The 21,203-nt window shown below is 51.8% G+C and overlaps 1 protein-coding gene across 2 annotated transcripts in view; it reads right to left on the minus strand.

Annotated features, from left to right (window-relative positions):
* The window catches only part of SMARCA4 (SWI/SNF related, matrix associated, actin dependent regulator of chromatin, subfamily a, member 4), an 86,871-nt gene extending 66,463 nt beyond the window's left edge, over nt 1–20,408 (minus strand). The window contains exons 1-6 of one of the 2 annotated variants that reach the window (XM_065873232.1): nt 20,145–20,408; nt 4,882–5,131; nt 2,944–3,076; nt 1,584–1,982; nt 1,197–1,295; nt 327–585 (exon numbers count right to left, since the gene is read on the minus strand). In XM_065873232.1, coding sequence (XP_065729304.1) covers nt 327–585; nt 1,197–1,295; nt 1,584–1,982; nt 2,944–3,076; nt 4,882–5,103 — 1,112 coding nt within the window. In that variant the 5' untranslated portion in view covers nt 5,104–5,131; nt 20,145–20,408. Of the gene's footprint in view, nt 1–326; nt 586–1,196; nt 1,296–1,583; nt 1,983–2,943; nt 3,077–4,881; nt 5,135–20,144 lie in introns of both variants that reach the window. The other variant, XM_065873233.1, reaches the window with a different exon arrangement.
* Between the last annotated feature and the right edge of the window lie 795 nt (nt 20,409–21,203).

Consider the following 21,203-nt stretch of genomic DNA (forward strand, 5'->3'; position numbering starts at 1 on the left):
GTCACAGTAGAGCCACCAGGCAGAATGTGTCCAGAAAAAAGAAGAGCTTATTTTGTACAAATAGGGGATGATCCCTAAGATATTTTGCTAAGGGAGGAACAGTGCACATGTCAGGTACCATTTGGGGACCACACAGCCACTTGTACCCATCTGCCTGTATACATACTCGATTTCTCTGGAAGGATACACTGACCCAGAGAACTGGGAGGCTGGGGACAGAGGCAGGAGGGTGATCTCGGGCTGCATACCCCATAGGCCTTTAGAAGTGTGAACCACAACAACGTGTGACCTGGGGGGGCGGGGGGGGGGGGCGGCAGCACCCTCACCTGTACTCCCGCTCCTGCAGGATCTCCACGGGGTCCAGGCCCCGCGGCTTCTGGATGGGGGTGATGCGGCTCTGCTTCTGGTGCAGCGGCACCATGGGGGCGGGCTGGGCCGGCTGCCCTGGCGACTGTGTCTGGGGCGGCATCACGGGGGAGGCAGCAGGAGGGACGGCGGGGGGCGCAGGCGAGGGGCGGCCCGTTGGCTGAGGCGGGATGAGCTTCTGAGGTGTGCTTGTGGGGGCAGCAGCATTCGCCATGGGTCCTGGGGGGAGTCAAGAAGCAGGGCACAGCGTTGCGTTTCGAGTCCATTCCAGGTGAAGATGACAAGCCTGCTGGGCGTTTACTGCTCTGGGGTCTAACTCGTCCCCAAGGCTGACAAGGCCTGGGCAGCTCCCCGTAACCCCCACCTCTCACTGCCACACCACTCCTCGCCCATGGGGCTCGCTTCCTCTTCCTCCTCCAGATCTCAGCCTGCAGGCCCCTTCCCCAAAGCCCCCTACTGGTCCAAGTGCCAAGTCTGGGTGTGATCTTGCTATGCTGTGGCCTCACAGGAGCAGCAGTTGCCTGCCTTTCATCCACCCCAGCTCCAACGGAATCCTATTTAAGCGATTAGCCCTTCAATGCCCATCACTGAACCTCAGGGCCCGTGAGGATGGGGAATGAGTCCATTTTATCCACTGCTTTGACCTAACAGATGTGACCTTCAAATAAGTACTAACTACATTTTACACAGAACACAGGGGAGACAGAACCCCGAGCTGCCCTGCCATCCTGCCTGCCTCTCTCTGACTGGGCTCATCTCAGGGTCTGCATGATGCAAACTTGACATGGGAGTCAGGGCACAGACGTGTCACCAGAACAGAGGGAACTTACCTTCAGGCCAGGGCTTGGGAGGCCCTCCAGGGGGCTGGCCGGGCATCCCGGGGGGCACACCTGAGGGTCCTGGAGGGGGCATGTTGGGCCCTCCCATACCTGCACGCAGGGAGAAACGGACAAGAGGATAAAACGCGTCCTGTGTTTTTCCCTGCACCTGCCTCCCTGGGCAGCCCTGGCTCCAGGGGACACACCCAACAACAAGCCCCTCACTGTGGGCACCAGGGGAGAAAGGGGGCAGCTGGAGAAACAACATTTATCACGACAGCAACCCTGCTGTCGAGGAAGCTGATGGGCGGCAGAGTCCAGATCTGCCCAACACTGATGCCCACACTCCTGTCAGTTTGCTCTGAGACCCCTCCCTACCCCGAGGGCCATGGGCCTTACCGTGAGGCCTGCTGTAATTTGGAGGTGCTGGTCCAGGACCGGGGCCGGGCCCGGGCCCGGGGCCAGGTCCTGTTGCGGACACAGAGGGTGGAGGTAGCGTTGGCATCTGCTGCTGCATCCCGGGCATCGGCCGCTTCCCCTGCACCGCCATCTGCAGGTGGTCAGGGAGGGGCTGCCCCCGGGCCAGCATCTTGTAGGCCATGATCTGAGCTCTGAGCTGGTGCAGCTGGTTCTGGTTAAATGGGGTCGGGCCCCGGTTCTGCTGCCCCAAAGCCTGGGGGTCAGCACCATCCAGCGGGGCGCCTCCAGGCCCGGACGACATCTGCGGGCCTGAGGCCGGGCCGCTGGCTGGAACCGGACTGGAGGCGTGCTCGGAGCCACCCAGGGGCGAGGGGTAACCTGCAGGGAAACGTGGATCCGAGCGGTCACTCGGCAGCACATGTCCAGTAATTTTTAAGGCAGAGACGGGAACCCTTGCCTGCTTACACTGGCCCCTACCCTGAGATTTCGTTCTCGTGATTACACGGGCCTCTACCCTGAGGTTTCGTTCTCATGATTCAAACAAGAGGCACCCAGAGGGCACACGCTCGCAGCTTGGTTGGCAGCCTGCACAGCTGGTTTGGTTCGGCCCATCTTTCAGTAACCTGCCAACGATTAAAGCTGAGATGTCACACAGATCCGGGCTTTCTCTGGGCCTGCCCCCCTGCCCCTCGGCTTGGCCAGGCCCACTCCTCTCACTTCCGTTACCTGCGGAGCCCCTGAGCTTCCCACCCCGTGACAGGAAGCCATGTACCCCATCGCTTCTCAAACTTCCCTGTTCAGAAAAGTACCTGTAGGGCTTGTTAAAGCTGAGCCCCGGCCCCCTCCTGAGATTCTGACTCAGCAGGTCTGGAGCAGGGCAGAGCCCAGGAGTCTGCATTTCTTCTTCTTTTTTTTTTCGGCTGTGCCATGTGGCTTGCGGGATCTTAGTTCCCCGACCAGGGATCGAACCCAGCGCCCCGGCAGTGGAAGCACCAAGTCCTAACCACTGGACCGTCAGGGAAATCCCAGGAGTCTGCGTTGGGTGGCACCAGAGCGGCTATCCCGAGGAGCCCATCCTGCCCAGGGCTTGTCTAACACCCAGCGCTGAACACAGTTCTGTCCCACCAGTATCCGCTCTCCTGGGGCTGCTATAAGACAAGACGCCCTGAACAGGGCACCAGCCAAGCCCAAGCTAAACAGCCCTCTGTGGCAGGGTCTCCCATGAGGCTCAACTGCCCTAGGTCCTCTGAATCCATGCATGGGTGATCCAATTAGGAAAATGATCTCGGGACTTCCAGAGGGCAACAAACATGAAGAAAGAAAAGAAAGGAAACCATACCTTGGGAGTGCTGGTCCATGGGACTTGGCGGGGGCCCCATCCCGGCGTGGCCCCCCGACCGAATCCCCATCCCCTTCATCTGGTTGTAGCGGGGGTCATCCGACATGCCCTTCTCGTGCATGGACTCCATTGGCTACGAGAGTAGACAACAGGGCAGGATCAGCAAGGCGGGAAGGGAAGAGGCTGCACAGAAAGACGCTGAATGAGAGGACTTCAAAATCACTAACAATGCCCATCCAAAGTCGCCATGGCATTTACTGAACCACCAACATGACCAAGTGACTTAGGTCCAAGACATGGTCCTAACATCTACTTGGGTGTCAAGGCAGGTGCATGAAATAATGCCACCCAGGGAACCTGCAGATTGGTGGTCTAGAGGCAAGGGGACAGCTGGACTAGGACATCAGGGAGAGGGTGAGGACACAGTTTCAGACAGCCAAAATCTCACAAGGAAAGGACACACATAGCTCCTGGTCAGGAGCAGTTTTAGCTGGAATACCAAGCTCCCTGTTTATCGTCACAAGACGACCTTGTGACCACAAGTCTTTGGATGGGGGACCCTCTTGCCTGGGAGACTGTAAATCAGAGAGACGGGCAGTAACTCCTGCCCATGAAGTATGGTAACAGTATGTCAAATGTCCTCACTGATCCGAGATTGGCCTCCCACCTGCTAGCTGGGAGGGAGGCTGTCTGCAGCATCGTTCTGCCCCTCCGCGGAGGCTCGATCAGATCCTGGTGGGACAGAAACACACATTTTCCCTCCTGATGCTCAGCACTGAGTACTCCCCCTACGGAATGGCTGGGAAAGGGGACATTTTCCGAGACCCTTCCAGGCCCTCTGTAGGCCCAGTTAATGCAAACATCCAGCTCTCCGGTCTAATAGCTGGCCCAGCAAAGTCAGCTACAGCTCAGTGTGTGCCGTGAGAGGAGGACGAGAGGGCACCAGGCCAGCTTCACAAGCAGAAGAAGCAGGGGGCCCTCGGGATGCTGAGCAGAACCCTGGGTGGGGCCCACCCTCTGCTCCTTCTTCCCTGGGCTGGTGGAGCTGACTGATGGGCTCGCCTCCCCCAGAGCAGGAGCTCTGTGCAGGCAGGTGAAGGGCACCACTGGACCTCAGCTCCTAGGCCAGACACATGGCAGGTGTCTGACAAACATGGGTCAAGTGTCCAGGAGGAAGAAACAAGATGGTCAGAGAGGGAAAAGGAGACGGTGCTAGAGGAGAAGCTGGCCTCAGTCAGCGTGTGTGCAGGGGGTGGGGGGATGGGGGGAGATCACCAACAGCTTCCCAAGAGGGAAGTGGCAAGACAGACACTGTATCGGAGTTCACAGAAATATATGGGGGATGGGGAGGGCAGGGAGGGGAAGGGGTCACTGCACTGTGTGGGAGGTCAGCGATGTGGCACATGCCTGAGGGGTTGGGAGGGCCGGAGGGGTGAGATGGCTCTGCCACCAACTCACTGAGTGACCATCTCTCTGAGACCTTACTTCCTCGTCTGCAAAATGGGCAAAATACTATCCATAAGAGGGTATTTCCTCATTTCCTTCAACCACTGCCCAGGAATGCAAAGAGAGGGGGCAACCATTTGTGTTAAAAGAGGTTTTTTTTCATCTCACTGGGAAAAGCATCACTGATCAACTCAGGTACGTGGTGAAGACAATGGCACCCGAGTACAGGATCAAGTGGGGACAAAGGGCACCTGCTGCTGTGCTCCGTGAGTTACCCGGGTGAGCCGAGCAGCCTGAGTGGGGGAAACCATGGGCTGTAAGCCATCTTTTAGGATTTGGACATTCTTAATTCACTACTAACACGACGGGTGTGAGAGACACAGGGTGGGGTGGCTGCCGGCCCACAGTGGAGGCCAGGGTGTGCTGCTGCTCCCCTCCCGTCTCTGATGGTGCAGACCCAGCTGGTGGGGCAGCGGGCCCAGGGCTCCCTACCTTGTGCATCTGGTGCATGTTGTCCTGAGGGTACCCTCCAGGCCCCTGGGTCGGGATGGGGTGTCCTGCTGAGGGAGGCCCTGGGCTGGGCCCCATCATGCTGTGGGCGGAGCCGGGTGAGGGACCTGGGCTAGGGCCCAACATGGCTCCAGGGGAGGGGCCCGGGCCCGGGGAAGGGCCTGGCCGAGGAGTTCCGCCCAGGGGTGGGTCTGGAGTGGACATCTTCACGGGAGCTGCGGACAGTGGTCTCCTGCTGGAAGAAAGTCCCAGTCAGCGTGGGGGTCACAGCCATCGGCTGGGCGGGTCAGGGCAGGTCAAGGACGATCACACACAGTCATGTCAGAGCACCCATCTGACAGGGAGCTGGCGCCTTGGACGGGCACCCCCAGTGCCCCAGTCCTTTCTCCTCCATTCCTCTCCGAGGAGGTGATACATCAGGCACCCAAAATCAGATCAAAGTCCCCCGAGGAAGGGGTGGGACTCAGGAGGTGGGGACACCAGGTGATACTGCCTCACTTCCCCCAGTATCTTTCTGATTACAACAGAGAGGACGTCTCAGGGCAGTGCTGACACACCCTTCACATCACTCCAACACTTGCTCATCTTCCTATTTAAAAACAAAGAAGAACGTGACTAAGGCTCAAAGCCTTTGCTGGCAACAGCATCTGACTGGACCTTCATAAATTCAACTAAAACACATATTCATAGCAAGTAATGCTGGTTTCCACTTAAGGCAGTGAGACCAAGTTTCCTTTAAAATACATGAATTCAAGTTTTAAAAGTAGGCTCCTTTAAAGAGAAATATTACAGAACTAATGGCACTCTGATACATCAAATACTTCAAAAGTGATATTCAAGTGCTGTAAACTAAAAATTGAGGCCCGGAACTATGACCCTGAGCCTCCACAAGATCCAAAACTCAGGTAACAAAATATCCAATGACGTTGGTAAGTTATGATTGCTACGACTGGTCTGTGAGCTGATAAATTTTATAAGTGCTCCCTACAGTAAGGGTTCAGTTTTCAGGGAACCCTCAATCTGTTATGACTGTAAGTTCTATGACTGTAAGGAGTAATACATTCTCAGTGCTGAAATCTGGAAAACATAAAAAGAATACAGAAACTTAAAATTACCCACCGTCCTACCAGACACAGAGGTGAAGTGCTTGCTGGCCCTGCAGAGAGCAAGAAGCAGCCCTGCCCTCCTTACCCCTCCCTCCCAGCAGGGTGGGGTAAGGGGGTACGTGTGGGGAGACAGGGCTGCAGCTCCCCAGAGACCCCCAGAGCTGTGACGATGGAGCCCTCTCAGGATGGACAGCTGACTGGTGCTCCCGCTGGGACCCGGCCACACTCCAGAGTACTTCTCCTTCGAGGCTATTCCATACACAGACACTCGCTCTACAGAATTACTCAGCACATTCTAGGCCAGATTTCTCTTCAGAGAATCATACCTACGACCCTTTTCATCATTTAACAGTCTTCAAGACACAAATTATAGCAGTTCCACCAAGTTCCCTGGTCCTGATGCATCCTGAGATATTTAAAAGCCTCTCTTTTTTTTTTTTTTAAATTGGAGTATAGATGATTTACAATGTCCTGTTACTTGCTGCTGTACAGCAAAGTGAATCAGTTGTACATATACATATACCCACTGTTTTTTAGATTTTTTTCCCATATAGGCCATTACAGAGTACTGAGTAGAGTTCCCTGTGCTCTAAAGTAGGTCCTTATTAATTATCAAAAGCCCCTCTCTTGTTGGCATGCCACAAATCTACTTTTGTTTCTGTGGACTTTTTGGTTTGGGGAATGAATCTTTTTGCCCCTAAGCTCTACTGGGCTCTCCTGATTCTAAGGATAAATCTTGAAAAAGTACTGGAACTTTTTTTTTTTTGCGGTACGCGGGACTCTCACTGCTGTGGCCTCTCCCGTTGCCGAGCACAGGCTCCAGACACGCAAGCTCAGAGGCCATGGCTCACGGGCCCAGCCGCTCCACGGCACGTGGGATCTTCCCGGACTGGGGCACGAACCCGTGTCCCCTGCATCGGCAGGCGGACTCTCAACCACTGCACCACCAGGGAAGCCCCAGGAACATTTTGAATTCTCTTGATTAAAAAAAAAAAAAGTCTTCATTTGAAAGGTGGAGGTATATCTTCCTGGATAACAGATCAAAAGCCCGAAGTTCTTCAGTCCAGATTCATGACTAAATAACTGGAACAGAGAGGGTCAGAAATCTTGGCAGAGCCAGGACCAGCAGCTGTCACCCCTGCCTGCTGGTGAACACGCCTGACCGTATGAGAAAACACTCCTCCATCCTCCTGGCATCCCTGATCTCCTCCAAAGCTCAAGAAGCCTCAGTGCTGGACCTTAAATACACCTAACAGGAGTGCTGGAGAACTGACATGTGCTCACAATCCCTTCCACATAAATCCAAAACCCAATATGCTCAAGGAAAAGAATCAAACTTAAAAAAAAAATAAATTCGAGACAAATTCATTTGGAAGCAAAACCTGACCTGATTCAAAAAGACCTGTACTCAGAAAATTCTAAAACTCTGATGAAAGAAACTGAAGAAACACAGATGGAAAGTTACACGGTGTTCATGGATTGGAAGAATCAGTGTTGTTAAAATGACCAAATTACCCAAGGCAATCTACAGATTCAGTGCAATCCCTATCAAGATACCCACGGCATTTTTTACAGAACTAGAACAAATAATTCTAAAATTTGTAGGGAAACACAAAAGACCCTGAATTACCAAAGCAATCCTGAGAAAGAAGAACAGGGCTGGAGGTATCATGCTCCCTGACTCCAGACTATACTACAAAGCCAGAGTAATCAAACGAGTATGGCACTGGCACAGAAACAGACACACAGATCAATGGAACAGAATAGAGAGCCCAGAAATAAATCCACACACTTATGGTCAATTAATCTACAACACAGGAGACAAGAATATATGCAGAAAAGACACATGCACCCAAATGTTCATAGCAGTATTATTTACAGTAGCCAAGATATGGAAGCAACCTAAGTATCCAGCCACAGATGAATGGATAAAGATGTGGTGTGTGTGTATATATGTATATATATACACACACATATATACAATAGAATATTACTCAGCCATAATGAAAGAATGAAATATTGCCATTTGCAACATGGATGGACCTGAAGGGTATAATGCTTAGTCAAATACGTCAGAGAAAGACAAATACTCTGTTGTCACTTATATATGGAATCTAAAAATAAAACAAATGAATATAACAAAACAGAAAGAGACTCACAGATATAGAGAACTAATGGTGACCAGTGGGGAGACAGGAGAGGGAGGGGCAAAATGGCGGTAGAGGATGAGGAGGTACAAACTACTACGTATAAAATGAATAATCTACAAGGATATATTGTACAGCATAGGGAATACAGCCAATATTTTATGATAACTTTAAATGGAGTATAATGTACAAAACGTTTGAACCACATCGTACACCTGAAACTAATATAATATTGTAAATCAACTATACCTCAATTAAAAAAAAATTTTTGACCTGATTCAGCTCCATGTGAATATTCACACATTCTGTCGCACAAACAGGATGCTGTTTGCCCTGCCACGTGACAGCCGTCTGTGCCCTGTATCTCGTTTGCCAAAATGCTGATTCTAGAGTTAGAAACCTCTGGTCCAGGGGTTTGTCTACAGGGTGGATGCACCAGCAGTCACACTTCCCAAGTGGGCAGCCGAGTGAATATGGATGTGGCCGTGGCTGGACTGAGGACGATGGCTCCTCGGGGCTCCCTTCTGGGCCCTTTGTGTCCACAGGCCCTCTCTTCGGGTCCACAGAGCACGGCTGAGGCGGGAAGAGGGACAATAGTCCTGCACCTACTTAAGGAACCTGTGGCACCTGGCAGCTCATAGTTTCTTTCTCACCTGGAGGTCTCCACTCGGAAGTCAAGCCAACTGAAACTGACAGCAAAATAAAATCCACACCACCTCCTATCTAAAGACAGACGAACTGATGTGCCTCTGGAAAGACAGCTCTTCCCAAGGTCCCTCTAGGAATTAAGTGCCTCCTCTCACAGCACCACTAACGTCATCGGCGACACAAAGCAGCTCACCAAAGACACAGGAGGGCAGCGAAAAAGACTTTCATGCCCGAGTATGGCAACCTTCGCCTTCAAGAAGCATGGGCTTTCACAAAACCCTTTTTAAATTGCATTTCCTTCAGAAGCTGCCACCTCTGAAGGGTCAGGTTGCAGTGAAACAGGTAACTGCTCGGAGCCACCATCAGCAAACTCATTTCTGGACTTGAAAGCTCAGACACACGTGGAAACGACAGTAAAGGAGATTCAAAAAGTGCAGACACAATGCAAAACCATCCTGAGCGGCAAAGCAGGTAGGGTTCCATCAAAAGCCCCACCAGGGGCTGGTGCTGGTGCCACGTGTGGACACAGGAGGGCAGTCCTACAGCATAGCGGTGGAGAGAACAGAAAAATGGAACTGGGGAGTGGCTCTCAGGTGCTTGGTGTAGTACTGAGGAGGGGCATCTTGAGTTCTGGCATACCTAAAGTGCCCTGATCGTAGGTATACAGCTGGATGAATCCTAGATCAGACATAGCACTTCCAACATTTCAGAAGGGGCCTTTGCCGGTGAAACTCCTGTTCTGACTTTCTCACTGTAGGTTAGTTTCGCCTGTTACTGAACTCAATCTGAAAAGAGGGTCAGGGACTTCCCTGGCGGTCCAGTGGTTAGGACTCTGCACTTCCTTTGCAGGGGGTGCGAGTCTGATCCCTGTTCAGAGAGCTAAGATCCCACATGCCGTGCAGCATGGCCAAAAAAAGGGTCATATAGTTGACTTCTGCTCATCGCTAGGTCTGGGAGGGGCATCCATGCAGTTGGATGCTATTGTCAATTCTCCTGTTCCCAGATGTTGTGCTCCCAGGTTTTAGCACACAGAAAGCTGTTGTGAACAATGTCATTTGGTGGATGTGGGCACTCGTTTTCCTTGTGTGTCCAGGAGGGGAACTGCTGGTCATGAGGGAGGCATAACTTTACCTTGGCAGATACTGTCAGTTTTCCAAATCAGCATGACAATCACATACACTGCCCTCCCTGCAGCAGCTGGGTGAGCATTCCAGTTCCTCTAAATCAACTCTTGGTGTTGTCAGTCTTTTTAATTTGTAACCGTTCTGGTGAGTGTATAATCGTACCGTATTCCAGTTTTAACTGGCATTTCCCTTGTGACTAATAGTGTTGCACCTTTCCATATGCTCACTGGCCACCAAGAGATCCACTTTTGTACAGGCTCTAAGCTTTCACTAACATTTTATTGGGGATATGTAGTTGCTATTACTGTCTCCCAGAGATGAAGAGAAGTTCTTAATTTTAATGATGTGCAATGTATCAAGTCTGTTCTTTTATGGTCAATGGTTTTGGGGTCCTGTTTAAGAAATCTTTGTCTACCTGTGACAATGAGAAATAATATATTTGGTCTCTGCCTTCAGTTCCTGACAGAGTTCCTAAAACCTGTGTAATTTCCTAAGTGATAGGGGTGATAAGAGCATCTTACACAGAGCTCCAAAATCCCTTAGAATTTCCTCTGTGATAGGAGTGTCTTTTGCTCTAATGAGGCTACTCTAGGTGGGCTCCTGGATGGCTTCAGGATGGGGGCTGGTCGTCAGAAAGATCAAACCATGGCTAGAAGCTTAGAACCTTCACCCCCACCCCACCCCATCCTCCGGAAATGAGGGGAAAGGGGCTGGAGATTGAGTTAATCAATCATGGTTACGTGATGAAGCACCATAAAACCCCTAAACTATGGCGTCCAGAGAGCTTCTGGGTTGGTGAACACATCCACGTGCCAAGGGGGTGGTGCACCCCAACTTCATGGGGACAGAAGCTCCGGACCTTTCCAGACCTCACCCTATGTATCTCTTCTTCTGGCTGTTCATCTGTATTCCTTTATAAACTGGTAAACATAGGTGTCTTCTTGAGTTTTGTGAGTTGTTACAGCAAATTATCAAACCTTATGAGGGGGTCATGGGAATCCACATTTGTAACCAAGTTGGACAGAAGTGTGGATAACCTTGGGACCCACTACTTGCGACTGGCATCTGAAGTGGGGGGCAGTCTTGTGGGACTGAGCCCTTAACCTGTGAGGTCTGCACCAACTCTGGGTAGTTAGTGTCAGAATTGAATTGAACTGTAGGACACCCTGTTGGTGTCCACAGGAACTCGCAGAATTGGCTGGTGTGGAAAACCCACGTTTGGTGTCAGAAGTACTGTGACACTTTACTACCTCAAGATCATGGAGATAGAAAAAGGGAAGGAATATTTTAAAGTCCAGGGGGATTGTGACTTGTTCCCGCCTCCTAGTGGTTTACAATTATTGAGGACTAATCAGTCACAAAGAAAGTGCAGGGAGGTAAGATCCAGTCAGAGAGGGGAGGGAAAGGAGTGGTCCCATTTGGTAATAAGGACAGGAATTTATTTCCTCACTGAGCCTGCCCCACCACCCTACGAGGAAGGACTACCAGACAGAGGGGTCCCTGAGGCTCACAGGCCACCCAGTGGGTCAATGGAAGAGCTGCAGTCACAAGCCCAAGGCCATAGTAGACCTCAGACTCTGAGCGTGGACTCTGCCACCTGCCAATGGCACAACACTGGACTCCCTGAGCCTATTTCCTCTCTGCAGACTGGAGCTGAGACCAGTCCCTCCCTCAGGGGTCGCTAGCTGTGTCACACAACCTAACACACGCCAGGCACATACAAGCAGCAAGTGCTACCACGCCGCTGGTGAAATCAGCCATTAGCGCTCCGGACGCACGGCACTCAGGACAACAGGCTCACTTCCCTCCTCGGGAAGTAGAGGTTGCACAAGGCAGCTCTGCTGACCTGGAGGAGCAGCAGCTGCCTGAACGCCAGCACAGCCTTGGTGCAAATGAGAACCAGCTGTCAAAAGTGACCGCAGTCCAGCCTGACAGTCAATGAATAGGATTTGGGCTACAAACTCTCCCTTGCCTTTTTAGCTCCCACTGCACAAAGGAGCTGTTCTTAGCCATCATCAAGCCAGCCCTTCCTGAGGTGCGGGGCTGGGCCTGGCCCTGCTGAGAGCCAGAGAGGGTGTGGGACGGGATACCAATGTGCTCCTACCCAGGGGGGGCCAGACAAGTTCAGCCAGGAATTTCAGAAGAGAGGTAAGATCTGAGGGCAAGGAACACCCCTCTCCCCAAACCCCTTCTTCCCTCATCACCAAACACCCCTGCCCTCCTCATACAGGAAACTAAAGATCTGGCATTTTCAGCAAAGCCCTTGGGTCCCCTAGGTCACCCTCAAGGCTGCCTCAGGGGGCTTCAGGTGGCTTTCTGGTGCTGCCTGGACTCCCGCAACAAGTCCCTCTCTGACAACTCACTTGGTGTCTGGGCTGGAAGAGGTGGGGCAACTTTGCACAACACAGAAACCTATCTCAAACCAGACGACAACCCAAACCTAAGCAGGCGAGAAAAGCGAAGGACAAGGGCATGCAGGTGCCAAAATGGCAAAGCCACTAGCACGTGTGTGTCTGGGAGCCTCATTGAGATGTGTGTGGCCCGAGGGGCAGGTGTATCTGGGGGCTCCATGAGCGGGGAACGGAACCTTGGATTCTGGGCAGGTAGCCCGAAGGTATGTGACAGAAAATAAATATACTCCAGGGCCAGAACCAAAAAGCTGAAAACTAAAGACAGTTCAGGAGGCTGTGAGATGAAAACAGACTCCCAGCTTCCTGGGGCCAAAGGGTCTGGAAGGGTACTCAGCCATTTCACCTCAATTTCTTTGAGAAGCCCCCCAACTGCCGAACAACCAGAACTGCCCACAGTCCATGCTGTACAAGTCAAAGCATCATTAAAAATGAAGGCGGGACACGGTACACGTGGACACAGAGGATGGTCCAAAATGAAGCAGGGGAACAAGGCATCATCAAAGTTAGGGGTGCTTGGCCCGAATCCCACTTTGCTAAGAAGAACAATTTCTGCACGTTAATCCGAGCACAGAAGCCAGAAAACATGTACCAAACTGCCTGCGACTCTCTCTGAAGGTGTCTGTTGGGGAACTTACACTTTCCACATCACAGATTTCTGGAGTTTTTCTTTGTGTGTTTGTTTTAACTATTACTTTTGTAAACAGATTTTTAAAAAACACTTTTTAAGGAAAAAGAAAAAAAAAAAGCCCTGGATCAGAAAAAATACCTGGGAAATAAACACCCAGAAAAGATGCCCCAGGAAGTGCCTTTGTGGAAATAAAGGAGGAAGATGAAAGGATCTGGGGACTGTGTTATTTTCCACCTACTTCCAACTTCACCAAAATCACTATGCCGACATTCAAATGCGGAACCAGACCTGCTTGAGGATCAGAGGTCTGGTTTTTTCTTTCGTACCACTCTTAGCGTTTCTCTTAGAAATAAAAAAGGACCGTCCGTGGTGGCTGGCCACTGTGGCAGGACAGGCTGCCAACAGGCGATCGGGACCCTCTGAAATCTGCTTGTTGAGATCATGGGTTGGCTTTTTTTTTTTTCCATCTTGCCTAAAAACCAGTTTTATATTTAAGTTTGGTCCCAGGATGGCTGCTATTTTGTTTTTTGGGGCGTGGAGAAATTTGTTCGAAGACACATTTCAGCAGCAGCGACACTGCAGTCAAGTCATGACCTGGCGCTCAGACGGTACAAGGTGGCCATGCGGGATGGCTTCAGCAGAGCCAGCCCCATCCGTCACATTTAAACTACAAAATGAGATTTCCACCTCCCCCATCCCCACCCCCGCCACACTCCACGACTAAGAAAACCCTCCACACCTGACCTGATGGTGTGGGGTGCACTAGTCCTCGAACCTGCAAGGACGTGCAGGGCGGGGGGCACCTGTGGTTTTAAGGACCTCATGGAAATGGCTTATTCCTGAGACCCTGGGAAGCTGGCTGTTCTGTGGCATTTCCCTTGCAATATAATTAAGTAGCAAAACCTTGCCCTACATTTAAAAGGGAATGCATTTGAGAACCGAAAAACCATGTCGCGATGATAAATGACAATGTCTTCTCAGTTCTACCTCAGAGGTAGACATGCCAAATTGCTACCAAGTACTATTTTTAGCACTGGGAATTATATATCATTTTATTCATTGGAATCCTCCCCCCTGCCCTTTTTAAGTTTTTCATTCATCTGAAAACCACTGAAGAGTACCTCCCCATCTATAACATGGCAGGAGACATGAAGACAACTAGGCCAGCCCTCTGCCCTCGGGGAGTTCAAGCTCTAATCCAGCAGGGAGATAAACTGTCTACACTTCAATAACACAAACGCTAGCCTATCTACACAGGTGTTTGCCAAACTCTTTTTACCATGACCCAGACTCCAATGTGACCCAGCACAAACACGCATCAAGTAACCAAGACAAGTTGTACAGTTCTGTCCTGACCCTGCCCCCCGTGAAACTTGGGTAGACTCTCTTCCGTTTCTCTGTTAAGCCTGACCAAGCCCCACTGGATGGACATCATGACCCACCACTGGGTCTGCTGTGGGGCTTGCTCTGTATTCAACACTGAGCACGATGCGTGACCTGTGGAGAGGGCAGGAGAGAAGTCCCCCATGACAGGGACGCACAAAGTGCAAGTGTGGCCAAGAATAGGTGGGGAGGCGTGGCACCTATAACTGCCGAGTGTCACTCATGACAGAGCCCCAGCCACCCCCAAATACTTAGGGAGAACAAACTGCGCTAAACAGGGTTCTAGGCACTGGCCATGTAGCAGAGAACAAAGTCCCTGCCTGGTGGGACGGACAACTGAGTGACAGAAACAAGCACACAAATAAATAAGACACAGTGTCACGTAGTGGGTGGAAGTGCTATGAATAAAGCAGCAGGGTTAACAGTCAAGCTGATGGGAGGTGCATTTCCAATCATGGTGGGCAGTGATGGGGACACATCTGAGCAGAGACCTGAAGTGAAATGGGAGCCAGTGGCTATGGACAGGCGGAGGGACCAGCAAGTGCAAAGGCCCTGGGGTGGGACCCTGAAGGAGGAGAGCAGGCGAGAAGGGTGTGGCAGCAGATGAGGTCAGAGATGGGCAAAGAGGGCAGATCACAGGCCTCGAGGGCAGTGGTAAGGAAGTTGGAGTCTACCCTAGGTGCAATGGGAAACTACTGGAATGTTCTGGGTAAGGCAGTGACATGGTCTGATGATGGTTTTAGAAGACTTTTCTGTACAGGCAGATGGAATGCATGTGAGAGAATGAGAGGAGACAGGGATGACCAAGGTGAACAGCAGGGCCTCAGCTAGCACATGCCATTTGAAGTATAAAGGGTGCCCCTTCCTTGGGGGCGACCAGCCCTGGAACCAGGCTTACTTTAGCAAAGCCCAGCCAGGCTGGATTTCAGCCCCAACTTGCATCCCCTTGGTTCACTACTGGCGACTGAGGTGCCAGCTGGGGACTATGGGAGAAACAGGGGGTTTTACGCTCAGAGAGGTTACGTTGTTTGCCCAAAATCACGTAGGAATAGAGTCCTGCCTACCTCAAGCCTGTCGGACTCTAATGCCTGAGTAACTGATTCAGGCTGAGAATCAGAAGATGGAGGAGGAGAGTCTGGAAGAGCACAAAGTGCAGCAAAGAGAAGCACTCCAAAGGCAGGAGCCTCCAGGGGGTGTTCCGAGGAGGCTGACGAGGGTGCTCAGCGCGCTAGCAGTCCAGGCTGTGGTTGATGTGTGCTCTGGGGCCAGAAGCAGCTCCCAGGGCACATCGAGGAGCCCCCTGTGCTTCAGCGTCACCATCAGGACAAGGAGACACCCACTGTGCCACTTTACTGGGACTTTCGGGGCAAGGTGGGGTGGTGCACATCAAACCCTGCCCCCTCAAGTCTCCCACTGTAACAGGTGAGGCAGCAACTGCCACTCGGCCACCTGCTTCCTGAACCAGCAGGGCGCAACCTGCCAGTGAAAGGAGAACTTAAACCACCCCAAGGAGCCATTTTAAAGCCCATCATCTTTTTTTTTTTTAATTTTATTGAAGTATAGTTGATATATAATGTCGTGTACAGCACATTAATATGCACACATATTCTTTTTCGGATTCTTTTCTCTTATACATTATTACAAAATACTGAGTACGGTCCTCTGTGCTATACAGTATAGGTCGTTAGGAAGGCCCATTCTCTTTATCACACTCCTGCGGGTGGTAAACTTCACAGTGAGCGAAACTCAGACTGTTCCCAGTTACAAGGGTCCACACACAAAAATGAAGACATGGCCCTTGAGCAAAGTAACAGAATCCCAAAACGAAGCCCTGGAAACCAGTCTGGGTTTCTAGGAAGGGGCCAGCTACCTGTTTTCTAAAGAAAGCCCCTTCCCTGAGGGAACTGGATGCATCCCTTTCCTTCCCTCTGCCCTGTGAAATATGATCTCCCAAGAGACCCAGCTACACCTGGTGCCTCCCGCAAGGTCCTTTCCCACACAGGAAGATGAGTGGAGGCCAAATTTCTCATGCCCATCAAATCCGTATCCTGAAAAATTTGCATGCAGCTAACTGAAAACTCCAAGATATCACCGACCATATCAATGAGCTTAATATTTCTTAGGGATGACATCTGGAAGGTGATAGCAACAGCAACTCAGTTCTGATATAGTCACCCTCGGACATCTCCCTCCAATATTCCCGCCGCTGTTACTTCCCTTTTATAGTAGGTTTTGCGTATTCTTTTGATTTTAACTTTAAAAAAAACCTCTCTCGGGCTTCCCTGGTGGCGCAGTGGTTGAGAGTCCACCTGCCGATGCAGGGGACACGGGTTTGTGCCCCGGTTTGGGAAGATCCCACGTGCCGCGGAGCGGCTGGGCCCGTGAGCCATGGCCGCTGAGCCTGCGCGTCTGGAGCCTGTGCTCCGCAACGGGAGAGGCCACAACAGTGAGAGGCCCGCATATCGCAAAAAACAAAAAACAAAACAAAACAAAACAAAAAAAACCTCTCTCTTCAGTGTTCCAATCAACGTTACAAGTTATGAGGAGATATATGAAATGCAAAACAAACACTTGATATTTTTTAAAACCCATGCCACCAGACACACTTGCCTCTTTCCAATGCTGTATGGTGAAACTTCAAAGCACACAATTTTTTTTTAAGCACACAATTTTTAAATTATTAAGGACAAAATGAAGGAGCTGATTCCTTTGCTACCACTTTGAAAACATACAGAACTATTAAAATGGGGCAAAAATCTGTTCTGTATCTCAACCCGCTAGGATGTTGCAGAGATCATAATATATGACAACGGCTACAAACTGTTTAGTCTTGTGTGTCAGGCATTGTCCTAAGCACTTAACGTTTGTCATCTGTCATTTTGTTGTTGTTTAGTCCTTGCAGCAATCCTACAAGTTCGGTACTATTACTGTCGCCCTTTGCAAATAAGGAGACAGGTAGGAGCGGAGGAGAACAAGGTCCTTGTCTGCCTGTTCCCAGCTGAACCCCCAGCCCCAAGCTGTGCCCGGCTCATGGCAGGCACTCAATGCACGCTTGTTCACTATACGAACGGGGAATGCGTGGCTGGGCTACTTCTTGCACAACCGCAGGGGGCGCCATTCACGTTGTGCTCTGTCTCTGGTGAATGTGAACGCCCTCTGTGCCATGGTAGCTCTGATAGCCCAGGCCAAAATCTGCTGTCATGTCTGAGGACTTACAAGGTGCCAGGCACTGTCACCCGCATTGCCTTGAGGCACCAAGAGGGAAAGTGGCCAAGCCAGGAGTCAGACTTGGATGTTCGACCCGAGAACTCCTGGTGAAATATCCCTGGACCTCAGTTTCTTCACCTGCAGAATATTCTCATGGGATATTCACCTAACACAACTAATCCTTCCCACTCTCCCACATCTGATAAACAGCTAGGACCTGAAGCTGGTCTAGGATTACCTCCCAATGTTTTGAGGGTCCACAAGGAGTAGCAAAGGTATATAAATAAATACGTGTTTATGAGGGTGCTTTTCACTGACAGGAAGTTTGGAGACCACTGCACTGTACTGCACTACCCTACACAGAAGCTCTGATGAGGTCATCCCACCACCACCCCCAGCTCAAAAACCTGCAAGATCAACATCTCCTGAAGTGCTGGACACAAAATGATTTTAAGTGGCATGCAGAAGAACGTTTATTATTTTCATAATTGCGTATGCATTGATTTTAAAGAAAATTATAAAAATATATATAACCGGCACATCAAACCTGGGATTTCTGGGATACAGAATGACTCTAACTTATGTTTTCAGTTTTTTAAACAGTTAATTTACAAATACATACATATATAAACAATATTAACTCCAATAAATTGAGGGCTCATTACATGCCAGGCTCTGCAGTGTGTTAAGTCACTTCCCATACTACCTTTTCAGCCCTCACAACAATTCTTTGAGGTGGTACCACTGTCATACCTGTTTCACAAGTGGGGGGACCTACTGGTAAGTGTCTTGCTTGAGGTCAAACTAGGATTTAGAGCTGGCTGTGAATCCAGGAGGTCTAATTCCAGAACTAGCACTCCACACCACCACCTCATATTAACCACCGCCCCACACACACCCTCATTGTTGGGGTAATGATGTTTGGAAAACAATGGCCTGGAAAGTTTAAAAACAAAAACAAAAACAGACCAGCAACAGCAACTAACATTTATTGCCTACAATCCCCCTTCAGTCGTGTGCCAAGCAGTTCACACACATGTTCACTCAATCCTCCCGCATACCCTCCTCATTCATCCACAAAGGTTCAGAGGGCCTACTACGTGCTGGGCCCGGGGTACACTGCAGGAGATCAGGTAGACACAGCTGAGGGCTCTGATGGCCCTTGGAGAAAAAGAGATGTATAATTACAAACTGGGGTAACTGCTACACAAGAAAGGTTCAGGGTGATGCGCAAGTGTAGCAAAGGGGAGCGATGACTGGTCCCGGGTGGTCAAATACAGCCTGGACGTCCTCTCTGATCCTGAGTAAAGGCCCCCTCTTCCACGCAGCCTCCCTGATCTCCGGTTCCCATCACTCACTCCCCTGTGCATCCATCCACTGTGTTCCTCACACATGATAGGCCAAGGGGAGTTGTTCCCACATTTACCACCTGTTCCCCTACAGGACTGGAGAGGCTCCTCAGGGCATCCAACCTCCAACCATCGAACACCCAGTAGGGACTCAACAAATATTGAATAATAAAGGTAGAGATTGTACTGAACAACAATAATAGTGCCTCCCTCTAGTCAAGAACCATTTTACAGGCCTTCACCAACTCCACTTGTGGCATTATTCCCATTTCACATACGAGGACACTAAGACGTTCAGAGAGATTAAGCTATTTGCCTCACGTCACACAGCTAAGTGATCAGCAACGCCAGGAATCAAACTCGAATCCGGTCTGTCAATTAAAAGTGAAAACTTGTTTCAAATTCCTCGGAAGTGGCTCTCACGCTTATTCCCTACTTTCCCCAAGGATTCACTGGGCGGGGGGAAAAATCAAGACTAGTGTCTTCAAGACCGGCACAAAACACCCTCTCCTGAAAGATCCACGTTTTAAATAAAAGCCTTAATCTGGAAAATCAATTGAGAGGAAGGGAAAAGGATGCAAAACTAAAGCAATGCTTTCAACGGCAGTTTCCCCAGTCCTTCCCCACTTGCTGCCGACCCCCGCTTCAGGGCAAACATTCTTAAGTCACTACTTGTGAGGGTTTAGGAGAGTTATTTACCTTTCCTTGAAAATCTAAAATGACGTGATTTTTTATAATAAAATTTTAGGTCGGCTAACCCAAGGGGGCTGCTAATGTTCGTGTCCAGGCGACGCTGGACACACCTGGGCTTTTTCCTACTGAGCTCCGACCGCAGCCTCGCCAAAAAGCAACATTCGAGTCGGACCCGTTACACGTAGCCAGAAAAGCCAGGACGCCTGGCTATTGTTGGAGCCCCGATGGGGGCCGGGCCCCTGGCCCGCCGACGGGGCTGCGAGCTTTGTCCTGAGACCCTGGCGAGAACGCGCGCGGAGGGCGCGCGGCCTCCACTTGGCCCGGGCCCCCACCCAACCGGCCCGCGGATACTGTAGCCGCCGCGGCCTCGCTGCACTGTGGCCTTCACCGCGCGCGCGGTGCCGTCCAGGCTTCTTGACCCTCGGGCGCCGCCGTACCCCGGCCCCAATCCGGGCGCCAGCGGCCCCCTCCACCCTCAGCGCCCTGGCTCCATTCAAACCGTCCTCCCAAGTCCCGCGCCGCGCTCACTCCGAGACCCGCGTTCCTTACCGGGAGTCGACGGCGCCGTCGCCTTCCCGGCGCCGCCCCCACCCCTCCGCGCGGGGCCGGGGGCAGAATGAGCGTCTCGTCTCTCCTCACGAAACAAAGAAGGCGCCGCCGCTGCCGCCGAGCGAGGGTAAGCCTAGCGCGCGCGCCCGCCTCAGCCGCCCCCCCACGCCGCCCGCGCCCCCGCTGCGCGCGCACTCGTCACCTCCCCTCCCCCCACCACAGACAGCCTCTCCCGCTTCCGTCGCCGGCCCGGCCTCTTGCGCGTGCCCGCCCACCCTTCCGCTCCTAGCGCGCGTGCGCGCCCGCCCAGGGTGCGTTGGGGAAGGTGGGTGGGGCCAGAGAGACCTAGCGCGCCCGACGCACCTCCCCACGCTGTGCGGGACGGTCCTGCGCCTGCGCGCGGGGGTCTTCGTCCTCCGCACGCCGCGCGTCTCCACGCCGCCGGGCATGCGCAGAGCGGGTGGCACTGCGGCGGTTGTGGAGGTGGAGGTGGCTGGGGGAGGTTGGGGGATGGGGTGGCAGCGAGGTCTGAGGAGAAGGGGTGGCCGAGGGACCCTGAAACTCGTGAGGCCCCAAGGTCGTGCGTGAAGGCAGGTGGCGGACAGGCTGGACTGGGGACGAGCAGAGCCGACCCCTGGGCCAAGGGCGGATTTAGGAACCGCTTTCATCCCTAGTCGGAGGATGGCGGTGCCCGTCCGGCTTTGCCGAACGGGCACCGACCGTGGCTGCCTTTTCTGCAAAACCTACCTAGGGCTATTAATTGGATTAGCAGATATCTATTGACCTGCCCCAGGCTCAGGTGCTACGGAACCGAACAAAAATGTCACCCGCTGTGGCGCTCACGGTCTAGTGGGAGAGGCAGGCGCGGGGCAAGAGAATTAAGTAACATACACTTTGTTGATATGGAGACAGGAAGGGTCGTGGGAGTTTTAAATGGGGCAGCTAAGGAAGGCCTCGCTGCGAAGACATTTGAGTCAAGACATATAAAAGCAGTGACGGAGAGAGCCTTGTTCCGAGTGGGAAGACCCAGAGCCTGGAGGCGGCTTGGTCTCTATGTTT

This window comes from Phocoena phocoena, chromosome 3 (genome assembly GCF_963924675.1).
Source record: "Phocoena phocoena chromosome 3, mPhoPho1.1, whole genome shotgun sequence".
Lineage (NCBI taxonomy): Eukaryota > Metazoa > Chordata > Mammalia > Artiodactyla > Phocoenidae > Phocoena > Phocoena phocoena.